The sequence below is a fragment of the Melanotaenia boesemani genome, chromosome 12 (genome assembly GCF_017639745.1).
Source record: "Melanotaenia boesemani isolate fMelBoe1 chromosome 12, fMelBoe1.pri, whole genome shotgun sequence".
In the NCBI taxonomy this organism is placed as follows: Eukaryota; Metazoa; Chordata; class Actinopteri; order Atheriniformes; family Melanotaeniidae; genus Melanotaenia; species Melanotaenia boesemani.
This window is the reverse complement of record NC_055693.1, coordinates 13,686,500-13,700,974: the sequence shown is the minus strand read 5'-3', so window position 1 is coordinate 13,700,974 and position 14,475 is coordinate 13,686,500. Positions and strand designations below refer to the sequence as shown.

General features: G+C 37.4%; 2 protein-coding genes across 5 annotated transcripts in view; one reads left to right on the top strand and one right to left on the bottom strand.

The window, feature by feature from the left end:
* The window catches only part of st6gal2a (ST6 beta-galactosamide alpha-2,6-sialyltranferase 2a), a 53,702-nt gene extending 39,252 nt beyond the window's left edge, over positions 1–14,450 (top strand). For both annotated transcript variants that reach the window (XM_042001556.1, XM_042001557.1), the window contains exons 6-7: positions 1,605–1,779; positions 10,042–14,450. In XM_042001556.1, the coding sequence (XP_041857490.1) occupies positions 1,605–1,779; positions 10,042–10,289 (423 nt within the window). In that variant the 3' untranslated portion in view covers positions 10,290–14,450. The remainder of the gene's footprint in view (positions 1–1,604; positions 1,780–10,041) is intronic.
* tmtops2b (teleost multiple tissue opsin 2b) overlaps positions 5,232–14,475 on the bottom strand; it is a 47,565-nt gene continuing 38,321 nt past the window's right edge. For 2 of the 3 annotated variants that reach the window (XM_042001559.1, XM_042001558.1), the window contains one exon: positions 6,449–6,959. In XM_042001559.1, coding sequence (XP_041857493.1) covers positions 6,807–6,959 — 153 coding nt within the window. In that variant the 3' untranslated portion in view covers positions 6,449–6,806. Of the gene's footprint in view, positions 5,297–6,448; positions 6,960–14,475 lie in introns of those variants that run through there. The other variant, XM_042001560.1, reaches the window with a different exon arrangement.

Genomic DNA, 14,475 nt, shown 5'->3' with positions numbered 1-14,475 from the left:
GCACCTTGGAAATGTTGATTGAAGGCTTGAAGGGTAACACCTTGCATTTAGGTTGTAGTGGGAAAAAAGGAACACGATCTGTATTGCCAGTACTGAGGCTGATAGTTAAAAGACACGTTTGGTGATTTTTAATTAAGATTCTGAATCCAGAATAGTTTTGAGTTCAATGAGAGAATGCTGTGTCAGTCAGGCGTGGTGATAGATCTGAAGTGCCAGTTCATCAGAAAGATTAAAGGCAGGGTGCAGCGTTCTCTCCATCAATTAAAACATGTCCAGCTTTTTATCTTCTTTATTGGTTTACACTTTGCTGTTTTTTTATGTTGAGACTAACAAGTAATTTAATTGGCAAACTATCTAAACATCCCCTCTAGATATTTTTTTTAAAGAAAAGAAGACTTTTAGTTGTTTTCTATTTCTTGCTTGTTATTTAATATTATAATGCAACTTGCTGCTTAACTATGTTAGTGGCATAAAGTGTCTATAGTAATACTTAGAGCAGTTTTGGTAATTGTATATAGCCTTAAAATAGTATAAAGGAGCGTTAAGATAGATAGAGATTCATAGTAAAAAAAAAATATATGGATTGACACAGGGGTTTTGACACTTCAGGGGAATGAAAATGTCAGTATAACCGCACTTGACAGAGCACAGCCTTATTATTATAAGCCAGATAATCTTTAAAGAGACCAGGGGATCAGGAGAAACATGAGAAAAAATTAATTTGTGGTTTGAGGGGAAAGCCAGTGGAAAAACTGAGCTGATGAATGGCAGAGTTGGTAACAATAACTAACAACCTTTTCACAGCACTGTAGTTTGCCTTGATATATCATAATTTTACACACTGAAGGAAAAAAAAAAACAAAACATGTAGTGTACACTGATATTCTGACAACCTCATGCTGATAAGACACACAGTAGATGCAGCTGCAAGGAGTGAACATCTGCTGTCAGTCTCAACTGCTGCTGGATCCTACATCCCATCTTTAACTCCATAAAATGCCTGGTTACATTATGCTGTTATCTAAAATGAGAATCATACATGACTTTGCTTGTTATTGCAGACATCAGTGAAAAGTCTCCATTTGCAGAGATCAGACCCAGATTGCAGTTGCATGGAGTAAACTGCTATTCTATCAATCTCATTCTATGCTGTTATCTTTTACATTTCATCTGTAGCTTCAAAAATACCTGTGTAAAAAATCCACCTGTGAGAAGGGCCACACATAATTGTGTTTTTAGTTGCATCAGTGAAGTCCTGTCTCTTCACCTGCACACTGTGCGTGCAGACAGGAAAGCTAGCTCTTTTTAACCTCCTTACTTATAAAAACTGCTGTCTTGTGAAAGGCTTGAGTTGGTCCAAGCTGTTATACTTAAAAAGAAATAAACACAATTCCATACTAAGTAGATGACGTTGAATTGGAACGTTTCACAAAATATTATGTGTATTACATATTATGTATGTAAATAACATGAATTTCTATATTGATAATTAAATTAATAGTAAATAATATAAATTTGAATCAATAAAATATCAAGAAAAATCAAAAGATTTACCCTATTTGCTGTCTTATTTAAGGTTTTTTATTCCTCTCTTCTCTTGCTAGTGGTTTGCCAATCCAGACTACAACCTGTTTGGTCCATACATGGAGCACCGCAAACTCCACCCTGACCAACCTTTCTACATCCTTCACCCCAGCTACGTGTGGCGACTCTGGGATGTGATTCAGGGCAACACTCAGGAGAACATCCAGCCCAATCCTCCCTCATCTGGCTTCATAGGTGAGTACACACACGTACACATACATAGTTTGGTACACATTCAGTGTCTGTTTGCTGCCCTCCAGTTGCCTCTGTACTCTAATCTCACATTCCCAAACTTTCTCCTGTGGCAAACACACACACACACACACACACACACACACACACACACACACACACACACACACACACACACACACACACACACACACACACACACACACACACACACACACACATTTCCTTATATTGCTATCTTTTAAGGGACTTAATGTGTACACAGTGCATTCCTTGGCCACTTCCACTAACTAACCTAACCTTTAAGCTAATCTTAACCTGCAACAATAGCCAGAATTTTACACTAACACAAAAAAACATATTATTCTGGAAGCTCAGCGTTTTAGTTCCCACAACCTCATGGTTTCAGACCTCACAAAGATTGTGAAATGACACACAGAATTTCTAAATTTTCATCCTTAGTATGGACAGTGGCATTATCAATGTGCAGCATTGCTCTCCAATCCATGCTGGAGATGGCAGAAATGTGACAACTATAAGCTCATGTTAGGAGCTCTTCACTGTGTCAGTATGCATTCATGTGGGTCTCCTCTTTTTATTTTTTTTCCTAGACATTTCAGTGTGATTTGGCCTCCTCACAGCTGTGTTCAAAAGAAATCCAATTATAGCTGGAATCTTGTCTGACAGACCATTATTCTTATATTTGATCCCCAGTATTTTCTGGCATTTTCACTGCCGCTATTGAACGAACTTGTCAAAAATCTATCTTCAGTGTTTTGAAGCAGTTCTTGGAGTCTTACTGTAAAGCTGGATGTTGAAAAAACTAAAACATAAATATTTTTACTGTGAAGGGTTCTGTTTGACTCATTGCATTTGAATAGAAGTGGAAATTCAGAACTTTTTGGTGTTGTGTACACAAAAGTAATGTTTGGTTTGAAGCTAGGGCTGACCCCTTAAAACATCAATAATTTAGCTATTATTAGAAACCTATTCATTATTGTAGATACTTTTTTAAAATATTTTACTAGAAGTAAAAGAACATTAATTTTTACTCTGCCCTTGTTTACAACTGTTTGATTATGACAATGTACTTGCACACTAGTTTTTTTTTGTTTTTCTTTTATTTAGGTAGTGCTAATTTTGGCTACACGTTTAATTGAACTGTTATAGACAGCATTTAATGTAATAGGAAAATTAAGCCAACATGCAGGTTAACTTAAAATTTTATTCTTTTTCATGGTCAGCAAGGAGCAACTCTTATACTTTACAAGCATTAAGCTTGTACACATCTTTCCATGAGATATTACATGTGATGTTGATGTTAGCCTGTTAGGATTTTGTTTTTATACCAGGTGCTGAAGGCTGTCTTTCACGTAGTCATACTGTTGAATCGGAGAAAAGCATGCAACTGTGCATTTCGTAAATCTGAGTGAAGCAGCCTATTTTAGCAAGTCCAAAAAATCCCCCCCCCCCCAATTTTATTTTTTAAAATTTTTTAACATAACAATTAACATACAACATCTAGGACAACGGCATAACAAATAGCAAGGTAGAAGGGGAATAAAAGAATCAGGGCATCTAAAAGCAGTTCACCATACCCTACCCTAAAATACCGTGGGAACCTTGCAGTGTGAAAACAAACAGACCATCCATTGAACCAAAGGGTGAAAGTGATGTAATGTGTGTCCCTGCTGCTCATACTGGACATATTCTTTCAAACTGTATTAAGTTTTAGGACCAAAGTCAAATAAAAAAACTGCAAGACTCCATAAACTTGCATGATATTGTCCTGCCGATTTGTTTTGCTTGAGTAGGACAGTGTGAAAGCAAACAAAAATAGAGGGAAGGTGGGAAATTTTTCAGAATTCCTTGCCCACTCAAACCGGGATCCCCAGAATATCCTGGTGTAACTGCACCCTAAATGAACAGTACATTAATGTAGCCAAATTCCTAACAAAGCGCCTTCTCTGCAGCAAAGCAGCTGAATGTCTGGAATGTCTTTTCACAAAGTCCACAGCATTGCAGCATTGAGCATACTCCTGCTGTGCATGTATACTGGGACACAGATTGTGGTCTAATTTAATATGGGCAGGTCAAACTCTGACTATAGCTTGATTAAACAGTCCATGGAATCCTGTAGGGAGATTAGAAATATTATTACTGTCCTCCAGGGGTTGAAATCAAAATACATTTTTCATTACTAGCATCATGAAGTGATGATGCAGCGATGGATCCAAAAGTCCAAAGGGTTAGCTTCAATGTGACTTAAAGGCCTGCAAAAATACTTTTCTAGGCATTATTCGACACCAAAGCTCAGGGACAGATGAATATTTTAAATATAGTCAGGTACTTAACTGGAGTCATGACTCCCAGCTGCCAAGCTATTAAATTTCTTCAGCCTACACAACATTTATTACATAAACCTTGACAACATGGATATAAACTGGTGTTTGACTAGTTAGCAGAATTGCTAGCGTCTAGAAAAATGCTTATAGATAATTTAACTTGTGGTATTCTCACAAGAATTTTCCGCCTAGATTAAGATACAGAAATGCAGTGTATCTTTTCCACAGCAATGCCATTTATTAAAACAATTAAATGCAACAGTAAAATACAACGGAATGAAAAGACGTTACACAGAAACTCAAGTCAGATTGTCAGAATACACATTTGGCTTCAGGCACAACCATTTCTGTGTGGATGCAAAAACCCATTTGAGCAAATCCCTATAATGTTTTAGTGAGTAAGAGTTTGTCACCACTGATTTTGTTTATTAAGTGTCCAGTTGACACATCCTGGGTTTTACCTGTTCAGAAATTTGTTGACAGGGATTAGAGACCCCAAAGAAGCATTATGAAATACCCTAACTTGCTCTTTGAGTGTGTTGCATTGCAGCAGTGTCATCAGATGTTTACCTTCTCCCTCAGACATCACATTGTGCTCTTTGGTTGGTAATATTGTGTATTTGATTAAGGAACATTGCAGCTTTGCTGCCCAGAGAATAGTTTTTTTTTTCTTTTAATACAGGTTTGAGTTCTTGTTTCTGTCTCAGTTGTTAATGAGGAACCTAGAAATGAATGTACAAAAAATATTCATGCAAAAACAAAAGCCTTACAATCAGACAATGCAAACCATATTAAAGACGAAGCATTAAGACACAAAGTAATACATGCAGATCCAAGATTAGAAATAGTTTAACACATAGAAAGTGAAAGTTAGGGCACGGTCTTCATGTGATGATTTGTAGGATTCGGTAGTATTTACAGTGGACGCACTACAGAGGCTGGAGTAAAGGCAGGAAAAGATACTTAATTCAAATTAGTACATCAGTTTACTAAACTACTGATTAAAGCACAAAATTTGATTGAACAGCTTTACAGTGGCACAAATGACGAACTGAAGAGCAACAAAGAATAGGCACTAGTTCTTTTTCTTGTTTGTTGTTGTTTTTCTGTGGGGGGGGGGGGCACGAATAAAATCAATGAAGCTGAATCCTTGAAATTACCATAACAGAGATCATCTGGAGAAAGAAGAAGTCCTCAGCATGAACACAGTGATAAAAAATTTTCTGGACACACTGTATTGAAGATGACTGAAACACACATAAGCAGTGCTTATGAAGTTTAGTAAGAACACTGAGCTAAAGCTAATGCCACTTCACCTGCCCTACAAAAGAAGAAATATCAGTCTCATGAATGTTGACACTTAGTTTTTGTTTGAACTATCGTGGAAAGATTTGTTATGTCACTAAATGGAAAAACAATCTAACATTATCTGAATAGTTTTAATGTACTGAAAGCGGATTTATTGCAGCGTTGTTTTAGCTCACATTAGCTTTCTAAAGGCGTGCTTCCATTCAATAACTATTAAATATGTATGGATTTACGACCAGAAGAGAATGTTAAAGGAAGTAAAGAAGTGATAAGATAGTTAATTGTATCAGTGAAAACAAAGATACCCGACTTTTGATACAACAGAAATGATTGTATTCTTTTATATTCATCGATCCCGGCATGTTGAATGTGATCTGCATAATGTTCACGTATTTCACACTGAAAAAATGTGCACACTGCATTTAAAATGTCCCCCACTGGATGTTGTCAATCCGCTCTCTTTCTTTTATTCCCACTTTGTTGTTTTCTTCTCCATTTTCTCCAATTAGTTCTTGGTATTGTCAGAGGAGTAGCTGAACACTCTCCATCAGTCATGCAGCTTTGTGTCCTCCATTGACTGCGACCTCTGTCATAAAAAAGAACATCAAACCAGGCACAGGTGCTTTGAACAAGGAAGCTGAGCAAGCAAGCAAGTCAACATTGGTGGGAAAACAGGAAAACGGGCCCAAAATCGCTGAAAATAAATAAAATATGGCCGATGATCGGTGTCCATATGTTGTTGTTCACGTTTTGGGCTGGTTTTATACAACACTGGACATTGCAGGAAGGATTTAAGTGTCCCTTTTCTGAATTTGACCTGGAAGAAACTCAGACACCAAAACACCTTTTGGGATAAACTGTAAGGCTGACGGTGAGCCAGGCCTTATCACCCAACATCAGTGGCAGGCTTAATCTCGCAGTAGAGTTAGAGCAAATCCCAGCAGCCAGGCTTAAAATCTTGGAGAAAGTCTTCCTGGAATGGAGGAGACTGTTCTTACAGCATAACGTAGATGGTTTAGGAATGAGATGTTAAGCAGTCACACTGGTGTAATGGTCGTGTGTGTTTACTTAGATCCAGGAATTTAATATATGGGGTTAAAAACATGTATTTATCTGTCTCAGTACATTAAAAGCAAATGTAAAACTTCAAACTGAATACACATTGATGCCTTGCTGTACAAACACAAGCTCACATAAAGACATTTAGCTTTATAATGCTTCATGCATTGGTCCACATTCCACTGTAGTTCACATAAGTGTAGCCATGAAGCTGAGTTATTGGTGATTTAACGTGACAGTGGTTCCCATAGGATGTTGTTTACGGCGTTCGGGCTTAGTTTGTGTTGTCGAGGAGGAGATGGATGTGGCAGTGCAACACTAGTTGAGAGCATCAGTGGAGATTTGGGCCACCGTGTTGCTGTAGACTCTGCGGTTCAGAGGGATCACCGTAGTCTTAGAGGGCATTGAAGTGTTGCCGTTCTCTGACGACCAATGATCACAGTGGAATAGAGTCAGGAAACACCTGTAGAACTGAGGGAGACAGTCAGAAAGAGAGCGTGAGCACGACGTACTTGCACTACACGCTGAGACTTCGTGACATCTTAAGGGGTGAATGGTCTTTGGTTTCAGAAGTGCAAAACCCTTTAGTATGAAGACATGAAAACACACCAAGCAAAACATGCTGCCAGTACAGTCAGCCTTTTATCTGGTTATTTTTCTTTCTAAGGTATTGTGAGGAAAGAAGATATCGTCTCTTTACAGCATTTTTTTGCCTCAGAATTACAAGTCAAGGCAAGTTTTTTTAACCACATGATAGAAATTGTGAAAATAAACACAGATCCAATCTTTGAGGTCCAAACGTGTCTAATTAGGTCGCAACCTAGTGAAAAAAAAACATATTTTCCTCTCCACTGGTTTTGTGGGAACATAGCACATCAAAGAGGAATACAATAACAGTTATGGAAAAAAATATAAACATCTCAGAAAATGGTAACTATGCAGGAAAAAAAAAATAATTTAAAAAAGAATATTCACTCAAATGCTTTAAAAAATATTTTAAACGATTTTTGTCTTCAGTTGGTGTGTTTTAGTTATTTGTTATATATATGAAGATATTGTGTTTTCTTTTTTTCTTTTTAAAGAATTCATTGTTTCATTGTTTTGTTGTCTGAGGAAAATTTGCCCAATGCTGTGTTGTTCTCCTCAGGTACAGTAATATGAGCAAACAGAGTGGCTGATGTGGTTTTACTTACACTTGTTCAGGGTTACTTATTTATTTATTAATTAAAATCAGATCTTGTTTTAAAAAAAAGAATGCTTGGCTTCCAACTCGTGCTCACATAATAAATGCATTCTGTCAGAGGGGTTCCGCTCAGTTGTTTTGAGAATGTTCTGACTGGAAAGCAGCAGTGGGAAAGGAGTGGTGACGGTGGAGAGCTGCATGCAGAATAACAATCACCACAGAGAGAATGATAAACAGAAATCAGCATGAAACTACAAAGCAAGGAGGAATGGCAAACAACAAAAGGTAGCTAAATATATGTGTGCTTACTGCTCTTGGCACTGCACCAACATGTCACATGAAGTAAAACGTTTCGTGTGGAGCATGCTACCCTGTCTCCATGTTTCATGTCTTCAGTTCCATTTTCAAGATTTTATTTTTATTTATTTATTTATTTTTTTAGCACACCTGATCTATTTCAGCACAAATGGGCTTAATGTTTGAGCTGAGAATCACATGTGTAGTAAGAGGTGCTTCACATCTTTGTTGAAATTTCCAAGTAAAAAGCATTTTCAAAAGATGTACTGAATATAAAGAACACTAATGCACCTTGCAAATCCGATTTGTCCACCGAGGCATCTACTCGCAGGTACATTAATCGTCAACTACATGGGGACTGATGACCATGTACTTTCCTCCAGTACTGTAACTAATTCTTATTTAGACCTACTATTTAATGTTGTCCTTTAAACTCCACTATACACATATTTGACAGATTTACTTAGTTATTAAGATTTTTCATACAAAAGATAATGTATGGCACTTTGTTAAAGATTAAATCAGTAATTTGCCATTTTTCTGGCTTCAACAAAGCAATGTGTTTTTCAGGTCGCATTTCAGATTATTAATAATTACATCTGTGCATTTTAGCTGTAATGCTCGAGTACCCTTTTCCACTTCCAATGCAAGAGGCAGTGGCATGTTGGTCTCGTAGCAAAATGGGATTGTGTAGAATTCCATGATTCTTCACAATGGAATCCCTTAAAATGTGGTGCATAAAAGAAAAGGGTCACTTGCTTTAAAATTGTGAAAGTAAGAATCGGACTTGGTGGAGGATGTGCACTTCTAGTTCTTTTAATGTTTACACGAAGGATTTGAAAATACCATTCACTACTTATGCAAAGTAAACTGATATATTTATTCCGATGAGGTCAAATTTAGACTCAAGTAGACAAAGTTTCCATCTAGCTGATAAACATTAAGAAGAGCCAAATATTACTCTCTCCCAGAAGGTCCCCTTGTAGTCCATCGGTTACAAAATAAGTTGATTTACAAGTTATTAACCTGTCTCCTCAGTCTCAGGCTGCTCTTGTTTTCTGTGTGAATGTGGTGAGTAAAGGAGCCTTGTGTGGTTGTATGAAAGTCTTTCATGATTGCACAATTGTTCATATTTTTCATAAATGGCAAAAACAAAAAAGAAAAGTGCCAAAATCATGGCTAACATGCAGAAATATAGAATTCTGGACCAGCGGATCATACATAGATATAAAGTTTGTAAGCTTCAGTATATTCTGTATAACTAACAACATAAAGGCTGTTTTTACTCACAAATACATGAATTGAGAAGATGATCTGTTTACAGCATATTGATGTCACAGCTGAACTTTGCAGAAAGTAGCTCTTATACAAAATAAGCCATAATAACATCATTACTGCATTTAATTAATTTAGCACTTGTTATACTGTCATCATTCAGTTTTAGTTAAATAAATATGGATTGTGGATAAGAAAGAGCAAAGGGAAGGCCTTAATGTTAGGCCATCTTAACTTTCTAAAATTGTCTCTTAATTGTTGCTTCACTAGAGCGAGAGGAAATTTCATGGTGTCCGGCATCACTCCACTTCCTCTCAAACATCTACAGCTGGAACACAAGGTGTAGTTGCTGAAGCTAGCTAACATCAAGCTTCTTGTGTAATACCACCTTCATGGTATGGTGGCAAACTTTCCCTTTGGGAGGTAGAAGTATACAGGACCAGAAAGTTGTAGCCTGTAGATGCGTTGGCATATTTTTAGCTTGTTTTTAGTGGCTCCACTCACATTTAAAAAAAAGCTCATTTTAAAAACCCATCTTTTGGTATAAAACTGTATGATTCACCCAGCGCAGGTTCTTAAAATTAGCACTGTCTTGCAACTTTTTGTATTTGCCACATGCATGGACCAGTCCCAGAAATGGAAGAGTTAGAAGGTGAAATATTATATAAATAGCTTAATATGTAAATGAGCTATCCAATTTCATTATTCATGCTTCCATGACTCAAGTTTTGGTCTCATTGTAATAACATTTTTAACCTTTAAATATTAATGCTCACTCTTTGTTTGTTGCCATTGCAGGCATCCTCCTGATGATGGCACTGTGCGAGCAGGTGCATGTGTACGAGTACATTCCCTCCATGAGGCAGACTGACCTGTGCCACTACCACGAGCGTTATTATGATGCTGCCTGTACACTGGGTGCCTACCATCCCCTCCTCTACGAGAAGAGCCTGATCCAACGGATTAACACAGGCCCCGAGAGTGACCTCAGGAGGAAGGGACGCGTCACTCTTCCAGGCTTTAGCACCGTCAACTGTGACATTTGAAATATGAAACCTAACCCTCCGAACCCAATCAAATGTACACAGATACACACACACACACACACACACCCTGGCCCTTTCTGGCTGACCAAGGGAGAGGTGCAATAAAGCCACAGCAGACAAGAAGGCTGAAGCTTACAAGTTTCAAATTAGACCCATGAAGAGCATAAGCCATAGCCCTCCAGGGAGGGATAAACATGGAGTTTTTTGAAAGACTTTGTCTTCATCAAAGATGGTTTACTTCACCACAGACTGGAGCTGGAAAAGAAAACTAAAACGTTAACTGCTTTAGCTGAGCCACGTTAGCTGTGGAGCTGACTAGAGTAGCAACAAATCAGTGTGAATTTTCAATAACTGGTATGTTTCAGTCGTGTAGAATCTGTGTTTTATAGTAGTTTGGGTGGTTCTCCACTTGAAAGAATGCCACTGTTTATTCTCTTTTTTTTTTTACTGGTCAAGAGGGATGTGAATAAATACACAAAGCATCCACTCTGAATGTCACAAATACAACATTTATCAACATATAGCAACAACACATGGAGAAGAATGTGTGGTTTTAGAGGCAGATTGTAAAGCTGTGACTGCTGTTGTATTACTGTACATATTACTGTACAACAAAAACAGAAATTGTTTGGTGTTGTCATGGTGGGTTCATTTTTCACTACTGATGGTGTTAACTTCAATACTTAATTACTGTCTTGTGCACACTGACTGACAGCCACCAGTTTGTCAATTCCTCTACACATATTAGTTTGTTTAGGGTGCAATTATGTTACTAAATTAAAGTAAATGGGGCCAAAAAATGGATCTTTGAGAAGAAACAGGTGCTCAGAACAGAACAGTTCCTGGTGATCACTTTCCTCGGGTTGCCTTGTGACTGTTCAGACAAATGCAGTACATACTGTGGCAGGGCTGCAGTACCATTCAGTATGATTGCCTGAGATGTGGAGAGCAGCAGGTCTTTCTGAAGTGATTTACTTTTGCTTTTTAGTTCTGCCTCAACAATCACCAGCCCCCACCACCACACCCTTACTGGAGCTCACCTCTGCTCTTCTGTCTGCTTATGTGCAGCTCTCTGCAGGGTTATTCCTCTGTTATGTAACAGCATGAAGTGCATTCCCTACAACTATACATGCTTCATATTTCCTGAATCCTCTAATTTTAGTCTGTACCCATCCATGGCTTGGAGTGAAGATAATTATAAAAGAGGAATTTGGACCTGTAATATTTTCACATTTTTTCATTTATCTCCAAATAGGATGATTTTTTTTTTTTTTTTTACAATGAGCCGGTGCCACGTCTGCAGACAGGTCTGAAGGTGTTACGTCAGCATGGAAAAGAAGGTTTTTTTTTTTTTGTTTTTTTTTAAAGTAGATATGCAGTCAGAATTTTTTTTGCCTTTTGACATATTTTGTATAAAATAATGTGTGTGCGTGTTGTTGGTAGTGGTTTGATGAAAGATATGAAAACTTTAATGTCAACTTTTGAAAATGTCACAGAAATGTTTAGGTTGTTTGATGTGAAGTAGATTACTCTGCTGTAGTAATGTAGAAAGAAACTATTTCTAAGGTTTGACTGGGGCTGGGTATTTCTGAAAATATACTGATACTACTTAAACATGCAGTCTTTTTTTTTTTTCATTCCCCCTGAGGAATGTGCAATTCGTACTCTGTGAAAACAAAGAAATAGGGAAAAAATTGAAAAAAAAAGCCTCCTATTATGCTTTCTTTTTCAGGATTAGTGTTAATTCCATAATGACATTGATTAGCTGAGATGAGTCATGATCTAGTAAATTTAGTTGGTTTTATGTTTAGAAACTACACTGATCAGCTGCAGTATTACTATGCACCAACTATTGAGCAGATTCTCCTCATTCCTGACTCTTTGGAGCATGGATACTGGACCTCTGGGGGTTTTTTGTGGTATCTCGCTGCTGGACAGTGGAAGTTGATATTTTGGGTCCCAAGGGTTGAGCAGCTGGGACTTTCAAGACTCCATGTCAAGTACACTGGTTGTTAGTAGTTCTCATTCACCAAGTTCATTTAAAGCTTGTTGTAAATTAAAGTATTTTCAGTCAAGCAAAAGTTCCTTTTGTCTGCTGAAGAAGGAAGTTGTGTAATTGTGTTTGTGGAGAAAATATATCTTAATCATTATCACTATTACTTCTATTTCTGGTATTTTTATAATTACAGCTAGAAAAGTGCAGTACCTTTTGACAACCAGTAGGTTCTGGTTCCCAAAAGAAATCCAAAACCAAGAATCCAAGAAATCCAGGACATTGACATTTTATGAAAATATTTCCTTAATTAAAGCTCTCATACCATTAGAATGACAGTAGCTACAGCCATGCCTTATAAATAGTCAGGGAGCTAGAGATAGTAGCTATGAGGGTGGGGGGAGGGTAATGGGATCTTGCAGAGACCTTTGGTAATTATCATTTTCAAAGCTAGACAAAAAATATAGTCATTCAGGAAGTTTCAGTTGTATAATACATATTAAGAAGTGTAGCTTTGTCTTATTTTTAAATGACCATTTGTTGTTTTAAACACATCCTCCCACGATGTGTCCTTAATCTTTTCTACCTTTTCAAGCCCTCTCTGGGTTGCATGGCCCTGTTGGGGGAGGCTGTTGTCATGATGGTGTGTGCTTTATTTTGCTGACTTGTCTTTATAAAAGAAGCATCCTCTTTATTGTTTCTCAGATGTGTCATCAGACTGTAAACGGATGGTTGGGGCAATTCATGTCTCCTTTCAGAGGTTGCCAATGTTGCAGCTGATCAGTGTACAAAAAATAACATTTTGATGAAATTTTGACGATGAAAAGTAATTCAGCGAATTACTTACAACGCAAAGGTACTTCATCACATTGATGAAAAATGATGTAACTCAGATATTGTAGTGTATGCATTTCCAACAATGAAATATTGATGATATAGTAAGGAACGTTGTTTAATATCTGCCTTAGCAGTATTACTACTGTATAGAAATATATAATCCCAGAAGAATTGATAAAAGGACCCATGTTGTAAGATGAGCTATATGTACATAAACTGAGATATGATACCCAGCCCCAGTTATTTAAAGACTTTTTTTTAAAGTAAAGAAACCTGGTAAAGTCAGCATAAAGAAACTGTTTAATGCTGAAAGGAGATTTGAGGATTCATCTTAAGTCATGCAGGTTTTCAGCTCTTCTTTAGGTTTTAAATCTGTGTTGAGATAAATGAAAAACTATCTTAGTGCTTGTGATTGTAGCACACTGAAGGTGCAAACGTCCCTGAACATATTGTATATGTAATTCTCTGATTACTTTCCAGTGCACAGAGCATGCAAATCATGATCAGGGCTAAGTCTTAAAACTGTCTGTGCTTTACTGTGCTACATGTCATTGACATTAATGTTTTAGGAGGCAGTTGTGCTTTAAGATTTTAGTTTTCTAAGTGGTGTTTGCAGATTTTAATGCATGCTTGTCGGTCATACCCAGCTAGGGTGACGCTGTCAGCTGTTCCTTAAAGACACTTAATCAAGTGCAATGCCTTCTGGCAACTTCATCTTTGCATCTTAATATTGTGCCAAATTACATCTTTGATAATGTGTCAGCTGGGTGGGTTAAAAGCAGGATGAGGAGTAATAGCGGGACTTTTGAGGGACTATTGCTTCTTTCTAGAATGCTGAAGGTCAAATTTAATTTAAAATTTTTTGCCCACTTCAAGATGACAGATTTATTGCCGGTGTTAAAATACTTGACATTGTACTGGAAGTTGACATCAACTCTAAATTGTGATGGCAATTAACTGGTGATGTGGGAACATGTTCAGAGATCATGTTTATTAAACTTTCCCCACTCTGATCCCCCCCCTCCTCCCCTCCGCTCTTAACTCTGGAGACCTATTTGTTATGTCTTGTTTTCAATATGTTTGGTGGGAATTTCTGCACCACACTGCCTCTGAGGGATTGTTCAGCACCATTTTTCCTCTCTGCAGCTTTCTGCAGTTGTAGTAAGAGTGAAAGTCCGGTTTCACTTCCAGCAGCCTTAGGGTGTTTTTGATTTGTATTTTTCAGTGAATTCTCTTCTTATTACACTTGAACTGATATTTAAATGGACCATTTGTATGATTTAAGCTGTTATTTGTCCTTTTTTACTGTGCAAATAAAGCTGTTGTTCATGCCAAAGTGTTTTTATTGTCAAAATG